The sequence below is a fragment of the Alternaria atra genome (assembly GCF_907166805.1).
Source record: "Alternaria atra isolate CS162 genome assembly, contig: 32, whole genome shotgun sequence".
Classification (NCBI taxonomy): domain Eukaryota; kingdom Fungi; phylum Ascomycota; class Dothideomycetes; order Pleosporales; family Pleosporaceae; genus Alternaria; species Alternaria atra.
This window is the reverse complement of record NW_025091331.1, coordinates 1,129,438-1,142,136: the sequence shown is the minus strand read 5'-3', so window position 1 is coordinate 1,142,136 and position 12,699 is coordinate 1,129,438. Positions and strand designations below refer to the sequence as shown.

Genomic DNA, 12,699 nt, shown 5'->3' with positions numbered 1-12,699 from the left:
CAAACAGAAGATCGTTATGGTATCGTCTAAGAGCAGCTACGCCGCAGTCTCTATACTCATACTAGTACAAAAAGTATCACACATCCGCCCATCTAACAGAGACTCCAAGATCGCCTGCAACTAAACCATGTCTCTAATGCGAGGTGCGCCCGACTCCAAGGTATATATGCTCTCCTTCACTTGTCCCACTCCACTCTCATCGTCCATTGCTTAAGCATTGCCAGGCTTCTCGTCGGTATCAATATGCCATACAACATAGTTTGGAAGACCGTAAACGCCATAGCCCGCCCTCTTGGCCATCTTCGCAAAGCCTTCTGTCTCAGCCTGGTTCTCAAATGCATAGCTAGGGAAGTTGATGCCAGAACGGTGGACATCTGCTTTTACAATGATGTTGACGCCACCGATGCCGTCGAGGGGTATTTCTTCGTCTTTATTGGCGCGCCAGTCGCCCATTTTGGCCATGTACTTGCGTTTCGTGGGGTATTGTTTGTAGCCTATGAAGATGTGTTAGTGGGTGAGAAGGGTGAGATCTGAGGTGAAGAGCATGTTACCTTCTGCAAGGACTACGTCTTTGTTGAGAGTCGAAGCCAGTTTGAGACCTTCGGGGGATTCTTGCCAGGAGTTATAGTCGACTGATACTCGTTAGTAAGGAGCGTAGTACTGAGTTGTGGGAAACCTACAGCGCCCTTCGATGTCGACCATTTTGCCGTTCTCTTCCTTGTATCTATGGAACCAGATGTCTGCATACTGTCAGTACTAGCGCTCCAAGAACTGCATGCAATACATACTAGGAACAAGAACATCCCGATCATGCGCCACGAAGTCCTCGATGATCTTGGACGGACTGTCGACAATATCCACATCCCTCCAGTAGACCCAGCTGTGCTCTGGTCTCAACGCAGTGTATAGCAGGTAGTTTCTGGCTTTGCCCAGCGCCTTCCTCCGCGGGCCCTGGGCTTCAAAGCTGTGTCTGTCCTCCACACTCTGCGAGAGAGTGACGCCAAAATCTTTCTCGATAATCATCGTTGACCTGAAAGCAACTTCGGGGTTGTTTTGTACCCTCTCCAATTCCTTTGCCAATGCTGCCATGGTATCATCGGTCGAGTCACCAACCAAAAACGCCAAATCGATCAGCTCGTGGGGATATGTGAGTTGTGTGAGGAGGTCGAAGTGTTTCGCGAGGTAGTATGAGGCATCACGGAGCGGAGTGAGGATCAGCACGCGCTCCTTGTTCTTGGCTGCGTCGACGGTTGACGTGATCTTATTTAGGTCGATATGCTCGATATCGGTAGCGTTGACCTCTACTGGTTTATGATGGTTGAATATCACAGGTGTATTTAGGTGCGCGTGCCAGTCTTCGTTCTCGTTCGCTGTCATGTGCATTGGAGGTTTTGAAGGGCCGAAGCAGTAGAATCTGAGGGGGAAGGGTTAGCAATCGTTGGATACGAAGGATCACGACGCCTCTGCTGCCATTCTGTAGATATGAGTAATGTGACATACCTCTGCACCTCTTGTGCTGCTGACCCCATGGACCGCCATAGCAGCACAATTGCAGTAATCAGACCAACTGACACCAGAAACTTTGGGTTCCGTACTGCATGTATGACCTGCCGTGATGGCGGCAACCGCGCTTTGGCAGCCTTCCATGAGTATCCTTTTCCCGCAAGCATGTTGAGTCGGAATGGTCCCGCGTGTTCCTTCTCCACCTCTTCTCCTCTGGCCTGTGATATGCGTATCGAAGAGCTACGCGCTCGGACGCTATCCGTATTACTGGTTTCCCTCTGTGAATGAAGCGGCGGCGATTGCGACTGTGACCTCTCCAGTTTGGCGGTTGAGGGCGCCCGGGCGCGCGACGTTTAGGGTGGAAACTAAATGTTGCGGGTGACGTCGCAGCGAAGTCGGGCTAGCGACAGCGGAAGCGACAGACGGTAATGACTAGTGAAAGCAGGGTCCTGGCTGGCTACACGATGGTACTGGTGAGGGAAGCTGCGATGGGGTGAACGGCAGGCACAATTGCGTTACAGAAGCAGTTCGTTCAGTACAGATTACCGTTGAGCGCGACGAGCATGCAAATGACGCTAAGCGCAGATCAATCGCGATAGTGCCGCTGATGACGACGCTTCGGAAATATAGTAGTCTGGATTTCTTTCATAATTCATCAAAGGACTCGGGGAACTGGCAATTATATGTGTCTGGCTAGTATCATTGCTTGGTATACTGTGTAGGATTATCTTGCCCTGCTTCCAATGCACGGCGTCACCTGCATCCTAGTAGACGCACGTGAAGACATGTGTCGGTAACACCAACATGTGCCGCGCCGCCGCTGACAAGAGCGAGGCTGCCTTGTACAAAACGACGATGCATAGAAGCTAGTATTGGTAGAGGTAATCTGTGATGTCTACAAAAGAAGTCCATTTGTTTACTCACGTCATTTGTTATACGAACTTAGTCACTGCGGCCCGCACGTTAGAGCCCACTTTCCGTCTTACCACGCATGTGATACGGGACGCCTAGAATACAGATGCGCGCAATGACGACGAACCTTGACTTGAATGCTCGTAAGCCAAGACAGACGCCGCGTGCAGATATTGGTCTTGTAGGCATATAAGTTTGGTCATAAGACCAGAGTCGCCGCTGCTCGTTCGCTGAACCCTCAATAAAGATGAAACCTATGCAATATGCAAGACGTTTAGAATATTCTTTTCGAGCACCAACGTCTAGACGGCGATCAAGGCAATGACTAGTGCAAATTCATCGTTAAAAGTCTAACGGCGGTGATATATGGTTCTTTCATATGGGAGGATATCATCGGAGTTATAGGTGACGAGACACGGGTGAATGATAATGTCCGATATACCGAAGGTCTCGCACATATGATAAATCTACACAGACAGCATTTGGTATAGTGCTGAATTTCAAGGGTTAATATCAGTCTGGTGTTGTGAGCACTAGATGGAGGTGAGTACAAACACACCCGGGGAAGATATAGAAGACTAGGGTTTGGACACGCATCACTACGGACAAAGATCAAGGTTGAAGAGAAAGACTGCATGCCACTATCCCAAACAAAGCAACTCCTTCTGCTACTCTGCACGCCATGTCGCGGAGCAGACTTGTGTGTACTGCGGATTAACAGTCTGCTTTACCCTCGTAGCCAAATGATACATACAATTGTTACATTTTGAACCATGAAACCGTCCCCAGAAGCCCTTCAGTCCTCAGATGCTGAACTCCAACGTCAGCTCTTGTTCGCTTGATGCTATACGCTATCAAACAAAGGCGGATGGTAGGGGTAGTCTATGCAATTATGATGGAACGCCAGCGTCTTGAGCTTTTTAGAAGAGGAGAACAGCGGCCATGGCGGCAAGACCAAGAGCACCAGTAGCGGCGCTGAGAGTGGAAGCAGCACCAGTAGAGTCGGAGCCAGAGCCACCCTGCTTGGTACCCTTGTGGCCCTCACCAGCAGGGTCGATGAGCTTGCCCTCGCACTTGTAGCCACCCTCGATGAGCTTCTTGTCCTTGAGGGGCTTGTAGGTAGCGCAGGTAGCGGTGACGTTGTCGGTGGACTGGAGGTTGAAGGCGCCCGAAACGCTGTTGAGCTTGGGGGTAGAGACGCTACGAAGAGTTAGTAAATTAGACGATAGCGTGTATGTAAAAGTTGACTTACTCAGTGAAGTTACCGCTCATGTCGAAAGCTCCGTTGATGCTCTTGAGAGCAGGGAAGCCATCAACTTCGATGAGCTTGGAGTTGTTGGCGATCTGAAGGTTGCCGGAGATCTTGCCAAGCAAGGGGAAAGAGACGTTGGACAGGTTTTCGTTGGCGACAACGGCAACAGCCTCGCCGACGGAAGTAAGGTTGGGAGCAGTAAAGGACTCGAAACCGTTGTTGTAGAGACCGAGAGAACCGTTGAGACGCTCGAGGGAAGGAACAGAGACTGAACCACAGAATCGGAAGGTCAGGTTGCTAGCCCAGATGAGGTTGGGCAGCTCGACCTTGACGGCCTCGTTGTTGTCGGCAAGAGTCAGCGAAGTCGAGACGTTGCCAAGCTGCATAGAGATCTCATCAATGTAGCCGTTGTTGGCGATGAAGACAGTGTCGACCTCCTCGATGTTGATACCCTTGAGGGAGCGGAGGGCGGTGTTCTGGATGTCAACCTTGTTGGCCTTGGTGACCTCGGCAGTGAAGCCAATCTCCTGGAGGTTGGGCAGAGCGTTCCACTTGATGGAGTCGATGCTCTTGAGCTTGGGGAAGTTGACGGCGTAGAGGCGGGTAAGGCCGTCGAGCTGCATCTCTCCGTCGAGCTCCTCAAGGTCGCTAGCGCTAATCTGCCTCATGTCGGAGTTGTTCGTGGCGACAAGGTTACCGTCGATCTTCTTGACACCGTTGAGCGAGATGTCGTCGGTGGTGCCAGTTGCGATGGCAATGTTACCGGAGAAGGTTGAGCAGGTAGCGATGGCGCTGGCGTCACCGGCATTCTGGATGGTGGTGGTAGCGGTAACACTGCAGGCAGCTATTGGTCTGATTAGCAAGTGATGGCGCCGTCAATTGAGTCTCGTAGAGCATACCGTAGGCACCGCTGGCGGCAGCCAGGGCCGGGAGGGCGATCTTCATCATGGAAGGCATTGTGTGTAGTTGAAGTGGGTTGGTAACTGGGAAGAAAAGTCAGCGGACGCGTCGAGGGAGGCGATTGAGAATTGTGGACTGAGCAACACGGACCTGGGATATTAAGACTGCTCGCTCCGTTTCAGTTGCGTGGGTTCGGCGGGCTGTTGGTTGGTGGTGGAAAGATGTTGGAGCGAGGGAAAGAATTAACAAGTAAAGCAGGCAGTATTAAATGAAGTAGTCCCAGAGGCGCAATCGAGAAGGCGCGTTCGTCAATAGCGAGCGAATGTGGGTGAAGACTGAGGGAGGAAGGGCACAAAGGCATTCAAATGGGCGCCGGCGCGAGAAAAGGGGAGCGCGGTGGTGCCAGGCCAGGCAGGCGCTAATTACGCTAGTAGGACCGGGTGGAGATCATAGGCGGCCAGAGCGTGCCCACCATCATCGATCAAGCAAGCAAGCAAGCACGCAGTGAAAGCCGCTGCCACTGCGGGCCACGCACTGCCTTGCTCGTGGTTGTTTTGCGCCCAACGCTGAACAAGACTGCCATGGCCGTCCAAGGTGCACTTGTTCGTGCTCGCGCTTGTCGCTACCCGCATCATGTGTCACCACGACTGCATCAGGCCTGTCCCGAGCGCGCGCCGAGTGCCACAGTGTGGTTTGACAGGCGAGGGCTACCACTTGTTCAATATTATCCCCCGTCCATGATCCTTTCTCTCCCGCTGCTTGTAAATCTTAGCTTCTCCTCTGCCTTGATAAGCCCCATGCAGCAGACGCAAGCAGGATACGGAGTAGGCTGCTTGAGCCTCAACAACAGGGATGGCGTTTGGATCGCCGCGCCGTCACCCTAGGAGACGACCATCCGCTAGACTGCCAGCAGCAATCCGTTGCTCGTCAGCGTCCCCATTCATCGTCGACGGACGTTTTAGTGTTGCTCGTAAACGCTCACCAAACGGCAATGCGGCATCATCGCTCGTTGACCGCGCATCCAAGCCTCTCTTTTGCCACTCTCTGGCCGACGCGAAACACAACAAGCAACCGTGAATTGCGCGGCCTCTGACCATGTCCGCTACCCCTGCCCGCCCTGGCACGAGCTCCTACCCAATGGTTTCAATGCGGTTACATCCGGCCCGCTTTAGGCAAAGCGCAGCCGTTGCAATCTCCAGACTCGAACCCCAACGCCGAACAATAAAACCAATGGTTATATTTACGTCGTGAGCTTGCCCAGTTGAGCTTGCCGGCTGCTTTGAGCTTCGTGCACCCGTCTCTCCTTTACATCGATATCGCCCTGCATATCTGCATTGTTGACTCATTTCGCTGTTCCTGCACGCCAGATTCTCCTGCGATGAACCGGCTCGCTTATCGACCTCCCCCGAGGAACAGCCTCACCATCGATCCGTTTGGCCCAGCCTTTTTTTGCTTGACGCGCATTGATTAGTCTCTCATTTCCAACCTCAGGCTCCTGTTCCCCACCCACGCGGCACGCACCCAGCTTCATGTGTCGCTGCAATCAGCTAATATGACGTCGACATTTGCTACTGTTTCAGTGTCCGGGGTTTTTCTAGAATTGCCCATTGTTTGTGAGGCTTGTCAATGGCCCGTGGCAGCAGCATCGACACTTCGACGCTTCTAATGCTTGTGACTAGCTAGACGCGTCGTCTGGATTAAGTAACCTTGTATAATAATCTACCTTGCCCTCATCTCAGCGCCAGCAGTCGACGTGCCCTGTCGACGTTACTTCTTCCAAAATGAGGGACGTCCACTGCAACCTCCTCGCATTTGTTCTGCTTGGCACTTTCGAGTTCTTCTCACGGCGACACTGGAACAAGACTATCCGGCGCATTAGTGGGTCCGTTTCACATGTCTCCACAGATGACGACCGGGGGAACATCGGGATTCCAGTATCGTAGATCAGTAACCGGGTGAATTTAGGAAGTTGAGCAACCTCAGCCGCATATACAGCCTATGGATTATGGAGAGCACCTAGATGTTGTACTACCCAAGTTGAATCTCTTACACATTATTGCGATTCCAACATCGCCGAATAAGCCACTGTATACAACGCCGCTTTCCAATCCAGCGCCCTGTATCACTCGAACCACTGGTCGCTACCCAATCCATATCATTTTCTGCCGATAAGAGTTCTCTTCTCCCGTCATTTGCAACGCTGACATACACGCATTTCGTACACGACGTCAGACAGGGCGCTTCTCAATGGCAAGACAATAACACGGCCTGAATCTGAGACGGGCTATCTACCGCGTACAATCAGTTTACTACTATTCTGGTGCACCAAGGTTATGTCGGGTTACCAGTAGTGGCTGCTGTCGTACAAATGCCATCACACTCGCCTGTGGGGAAACACGGATCACTTCACGGATGGAGCCGACTAAATGGAAGGGCATGATAGCAGCATGCACTCGGCATTGTCTTGTCTAAAAGAGGACTTGCCGCCGGTGTTCGAGGCCAAACATACGAGAGAAGAATGACATGCCAGTCGAAACTACTCATCATTAGGAGCATCCCATGAATTTAGCTCAGCAGGCGTGGATATTGTATGCATGTCGTTCCCGTACTGTCAACACACTTATAACACTGAAGTCGGCATTGTCAATCGATTGATCAATCATATTACGATGAATGCTGAGTACGGTAGATTCACAAGTCCTATGCGCCTACGAACAAGAGAAAACTCCAGCCTGGGTATTTTATTAGAACAATGAGCCCTCGTGCGTCAGCTAAATCACAAATATTGACAGTCACTGCTGAAGATGTCCGGTCCAGAGACCCAGTGTTCTGAGTCCAGTTGGGAAACGGCCTGTACCGCCTGTGACCCACGCCCCACCTCTACCCAGCAGTACATCAACCCCACCAACACACATAGACCACATGATGTACATGCTTGTCCTACCGCAAGGACCAAGGCGACCCAGTGCAATGGTTACTTCCTGTTGATCAAGTCTTCTGCAGAACAGTAAGATCCACGTCGGCAATCCGCCACATATACCACATGAAGAGCGACCTAGCAGTGAAGAAACGAGTTAGCTCATGTGCAAAGCAGAGTTTGCGGCAGAGATGGACGTACCTGTATGGCTTGAACTTGGAAGCCATGTCAAGCATCTCTTGCTCGGTCATGTATCTGTATTGCGTGGTTAGTATGCTGTCCGCTATATGGAACTTGATAGAGGTTACATACTTCCACTTTCCACCTTTGTTCTTGAGCTTGTTCACGTCGCGACCTGCGTACACAGCCATGCCTCGCCTGTATGCACGTCAGTCATGCTACCGTATGGACCCCTTCCAAGAAGAAATTGAACAAGACTCACTGTACACCAAGATCCCCAGTCGAGAAAACGTCCATCCTCTTCAAACCAAAGCACGCAAACATCTCTACACTCCATCGCCCTAAGCCCCTCACCGCTACTAGCTTCTCGATGAGTTCTTCATCACTGGCACTAACCAGCATTTCAGCTGAGAGCTCGCCAGCTGCGAATTTCTCAGCTATACCGTAGATATACTCGGCTTTGCGTTGAGAAAGTCCCGCTGTACGTAGTGTAGGAATGTCTTTGGTGAGGACCTGGGCGGGAGAAGGAAAAGAAGGGTGTGTGTCGGGGAAGAGAGCAGTAAACTTTGCACGGATTGATGCAGCTGCTTGACCTGATACCTATGGGCAAGTTGTTAGTCATGCATCTCCATTTCAACTCTTTCTTCCATGATGGTTTGCAGCGATGTGTTTCAGACACCCCTCCTCAGTCTTCCTGCTGATAAGCTATGATATCAAGTTATACATACCTGTTGTCCAATGATCCCCTTCCCCAGCGACTCGAATGGCCTCACCACTTCTCTCAATCCCTCTGGACTGAAGATCTCACATTTATGCCCTTTCACCACTCTTTCCAGTGTAGGATCTGTCTTGATGAGGAACTCTTCCGCTTCTCTCAGCAGATTATCGATATCTGTGCTTGCGGGGGGAATGGCACCAACATCTGGCGGGACAACCTCTTTTGCTTTTCTTTTCTTGGCTGGAGAAGGGTCAGTGGGTTTGGCGGGAGATGAAGCGTAGGCTTGCACCACGTGGGAGCCATTTGGAGTGGCTAGGTTGGCATTTGTCGTGTGGGGAGCTGCTGGGCGGGTGGTGGAATCAGAAGGAGAAGACGAGGGCACAGATGAGAAGATACTGGCGCCAGCGGGCGTTGGTGTGAACGGTGGTGGTTTTAGTGGCGATTCTGCTTCTGACGTTGATTTTGATGTTGCTTTGCGCTTCTTGGGGAGAGGTGTGGCTGGAAGGGATGAAGCTGCATTCGCTTGATATGAGTTTTCCGCTCCATTGGTCTCTCCATTGGTAGTGCTTTCGCTCTTGGTTGCATCTGGCGACGTTGGCGCAGGCGCCCTCGTGGTTTTGCGCTTCTTCGCAGGTACACTCGCTTTGCTGACTTTCTCATATTTTGCAACACCGTTCTGGGTTTTGATATCTAATAAGATTGGCTTATTACTACTCGCAACGCGAGCCGAGCGTCTCAGAGACATGTTGTGAGAGTTGTACAAGTTGGTAGCTGTTCTCGTGAATAGGGTGGTCTGACGTCATATGGTTAGAATCTGAGACAATAGTAAGGTTGCGGCAACGTACCGTCTGCTTTAATGCTCTTTTTGTTAGTATGGACTCATGGATCATAGGAAGTGTTGTCAGCTGCGTAAGTGGAGAGCTTGACGCGATGCGCGGGGAGCTTGTTCTTGAGCTGACGCCTGAGCACATGATAGCGTGGCGCTCGCTGACATATCCGGAACCCTGACGCTCGGCATTTTCGTATTTGGAGTGATCGACATACTGTTCGCTTCTAATGATGACCTATACCGTGTAGTAAAAGCATTTTGTACGTTATGCACTGCATGCTATACACATTCTATCTGTGTCTTTCTTGGCAGCGCACTTGGTATCTCATATCCTTAACAATCAGGGTCAGGAAAGTAGATGACACAACAAAAATGATCCATGGATACGTGCAAGAGTTGCCGAGCTTTTGTGATGATGATGTATCTTCGGCTTTTAGTTGCTGGGAGGCACATCCTTCCTTCATGTATATGTCAGGATGCAGCTTGCGATAATACCAACACCTGCAGCCCAAACTGTTCATCGAAGTGAATCTTCCCTGCTTCACTTAGCCGTAAACGCATCATCTAACAAGTAAGCTAATTTGAGGTACAGTGTAGCTGTAACGCGTGTAGGATTGGTAAGCAGCTTCTCGTGATTAAATGTAGAGACGGGAGAAGTACAGCATATGTCGACTCGATATTGCACTTCGACAATGCTTGCCAAGCGCATAATCTGTAGTCATGCCACTACCATGCCAAGGAAGTCACCGTTGGCACATGGTAAGACAATTCAACTTCTGGGCATGCGAATACTTGTAGAAGCGCATGAAAGCTTATTGAAAGAAAACGAACAAGCATGCTCTGATGGAGATGAGTCTTGTACAAAAAATGTTGGTATGGTACACTCTATTGCGCAACCCTCAGACTCGATCCACCAAGCTTCAAACTCATCATCCCAGACTCGATATGTACACTCTAGTGTCCGCTGCTGGCGGCGGTGTTCTTCTGCCTCTTCTGGATAACCATAGCCTCGAGGTCCTCGCGCTCGTGCATCTCAGCCTCGATGTCTGTGATCAGCTCGGAGAGGTATGGTGTGTCCTTTTGCATTGTCAGTGTCTGGTATTCGAGGTGCAAGCGATGTTCGTACATGCTCGGGCTTGGTCCACTCCTCCTTGGGCAGAAGCTGGTGGGACATGGAGAGCTGTCATAGATTAGCCACATTTGCCGTGTCCTTGATTCTGTGTTGGGCAGTACCTGGAAAGCTCGGCGCAGACGGAAGACACGGTCGTAGGCTTCCTGTGGTCGGAGACGCTTCAGGGCGGTCTGAACAACGTCGTTCTCCTCGGGGAGCAAGTCATCGGCCCTGCATCATGGATCCCGTCAGCCCATCGATTCGCATGCCACTGTCTTCTCCATGGCCTCGTTCTCTCCTCCGCCGTACACGGTATCCGTATCGGGGGCTCCGTACCTCAGACCGAGCTGCCTGTAGCCGGCGGCGTTGCAGTACCAGTTGGAGAGCGGCTTCATCCACTTCTGCAGCCACGGCCGCTTCATGATGTAGGGGGCGAGAGAGGGTGCAGACATGATTGCGGGTATTCGACGGCGGATCGGACGTGTCCAAGTTGGTGCTGTCGTCAATTGCAGTTTTGACGGTCGGAGGTGGTGAGGTCGTAATGCGAAAGAAGCGAAAGCCAATAGGCCGGCGGGCAGCGCTTGGCCCGCAGAAGCCCTTCGCCTTAATCAGCGAACGTCCCCACCCGCCAAAGCAACTTCACTCGTGCTTGCCGCTAGCTCTGACGTCTGATCCACGAACCAAGCTCTGCACCGCAACGCGACATCTCAGTCTTCCGAGCCCACATACTCGGCAAACGCTTGCAGATAATCATATCCTCTGCGACTTCTTCACTCTCCGTCCGCCTGTCAATGGAGCCGAACAATCGCTAGTCATTGTGTTACTCAAGTGCTGCGGGGTTTCCGCAACACTGAGGCACCGCAAAGGGGACGACGGCCTGTATGCACTCACCCTCCCTCCCCCCACTCTGGGCCAATGGCTCTAACGATTCGACAAATGTAGTACCCCTAATGTCCACAACTGATTCCGAGCCGCCGTCCCCGACTAAAGTTCCCGACCGGTATGCGCCATCCGCCGTGACAGTCCAACCGCGAGATATGTCAACCCCAAACAAGCAGAGTACCTGGAGCTCGCCCATTGCCGCTCTCGCCGTCAGGGTCTCCAGACTTCCCGACAGCTCCGTCAATGCACTGTGCGGAGCTTCTGCAGGCGTGGCTTCGGGTATCGTGACGTGCCCGCTCGATGTTATCAAGACCCGCCTGCAAGCGCAGGGCTCATTTCGCCCTAGGACGTACACTGGGCCAACGCGCGCAGTGTACAAAGGCCTCACCGGTACTGCGCGAGTCATATGGATCGAGGATGGCATGCGCGGTCTATACCGAGGACTCGGGCCCATGCTACTTGGATATATTCCAACCTGGGCCGTCTATATGAGCACTTATGAATCTACCAAGAACCTGCTCTATCCTCAGATGGGTTAGTAGTGCACTCGGGCGTCCGAGTCTCTGTTGCTGACAAGGTTCAATATACAGAAAACAAATGGCTGGCTAGAACCATCGCTTCCCTGTTCGCTGGTGGCTGTTCGACGCTAGTCACAAATCCAATATGGGTCGTCAAGACAAGACTCATGTCCCAAGTCAGCGCCCGCGCCTCGCCCGAACACCGGCCGCCGTGGCACTACACAAGCACCTTTGACGCCTTTCGCAAGATGTACCTCAAGGAAGGCATCATGTCATTCTACTCAGGGCTCACACCTGCACTGCTTGGCCTCACCCACGTCGCTATTCAGTTCCCGCTATACGAGTTTCTCAAGAAGAAGTTTACCGGCCTGGAGATGGGCCAGTCAGACAGCAAGACAGAAGACGTGCACTGGTTCGCTATTGCATTGGCAACAGTGTTGAGCAAAATGACTGCGACCTCTGCAACATATCCGCACGAGGTGTTGCGCACTCGATTGCAGACACAGCAACGGTCGCTACCCTCGCACTCGGATAACCATGTATCGTTTCGAGGAGGACAACACGATCGATTCCACACTCGCCCCCCTGGCACAGCTTCGTCGGATGGTATGATAAACTTACCACGGTATCGCGGTATTTTACGAACATGCGCCGTCATCCTCCAAGAAGAGGGATGGAGAGCCTTTTATAACGGAATGGGCACTAATATGATCCGCGCTGTACCTGCGGCGGTCACGACCATGTTGACATTCGAAACGCTCAAGGCCATACACCAGAAGCTGAAGAATGAGGGTAGGAAAATAGAGCATGAAGTGGAGTGATGGCGAACATCCGCGTCTTGTCTTCCACTTCGCACAACCCGATGGGCATATTACCTGGCGTTTAGTCAGGGGTTAGGAGCGGAGATATCCTATTGAGCACTCCTGCTCTGTTTGTTTATACGTCTGTACATACACGACTGCATCTTCGGACATTGT

General features: G+C 51.9%; 5 protein-coding genes across 5 annotated transcripts; 1 reads left to right on the top strand and 4 right to left on the bottom strand.

Annotated features, from left to right (window-relative positions):
* Positions 1 to 210: 210 nt before the first annotated feature.
* Positions 211 to 1,670, bottom strand: ALTATR162_LOCUS10131 (uncharacterized protein; the record flags this gene model as incomplete). Its single annotated transcript, XM_043317767.1, has 5 exons — positions 211 to 494; positions 552 to 632; positions 681 to 740; positions 789 to 1,414; positions 1,501 to 1,670. The coding sequence occupies 5 exons, from the start codon at positions 1,668 to 1,670 to the stop codon at positions 211 to 213; spliced, it is 1,221 nt and encodes a 406-aa protein (XP_043173702.1).
* A 1,665-nt stretch (positions 1,671 to 3,335) lies between these two features.
* ALTATR162_LOCUS10130 (uncharacterized protein) lies at positions 3,336 to 4,624 on the bottom strand (the record flags this gene model as incomplete). Its single annotated transcript, XM_043317766.1, has 3 exons — positions 3,336 to 3,615; positions 3,668 to 4,511; positions 4,567 to 4,624. The coding sequence occupies 3 exons, from the start codon at positions 4,622 to 4,624 to the stop codon at positions 3,336 to 3,338; spliced, it is 1,182 nt and encodes a 393-aa protein (XP_043173701.1).
* A 2,931-nt stretch (positions 4,625 to 7,555) lies between these two features.
* Positions 7,556 to 9,272, bottom strand: ALTATR162_LOCUS10129 (uncharacterized protein; the record flags this gene model as incomplete). Its single annotated transcript, XM_043317765.1, has 5 exons — positions 7,556 to 7,739; positions 7,797 to 7,862; positions 7,927 to 8,264; positions 8,393 to 9,175; positions 9,228 to 9,272. The coding sequence occupies 5 exons, from the start codon at positions 9,270 to 9,272 to the stop codon at positions 7,556 to 7,558; spliced, it is 1,416 nt and encodes a 471-aa protein (XP_043173700.1).
* An 893-nt stretch (positions 9,273 to 10,165) lies between these two features.
* On the bottom strand, positions 10,166 to 10,774 carry ALTATR162_LOCUS10128 (uncharacterized protein; the record flags this gene model as incomplete). Its single annotated transcript, XM_043317764.1, has 4 exons — positions 10,166 to 10,288; positions 10,338 to 10,391; positions 10,445 to 10,528; positions 10,595 to 10,774. The coding sequence occupies 4 exons, from the start codon at positions 10,772 to 10,774 to the stop codon at positions 10,166 to 10,168; spliced, it is 441 nt and encodes a 146-aa protein (XP_043173699.1).
* Positions 10,775 to 10,863: 89 nt separating this feature from the next.
* ALTATR162_LOCUS10127 (uncharacterized protein) lies at positions 10,864 to 12,543 on the top strand (the record flags this gene model as incomplete). Its single annotated transcript, XM_043317763.1, has 4 exons — positions 10,864 to 11,139; positions 11,189 to 11,201; positions 11,265 to 11,738; positions 11,795 to 12,543. The coding sequence occupies 4 exons, from the start codon at positions 10,864 to 10,866 to the stop codon at positions 12,541 to 12,543; spliced, it is 1,512 nt and encodes a 503-aa protein (XP_043173698.1).
* Between the last annotated feature and the right edge of the window lie 156 nt (positions 12,544 to 12,699).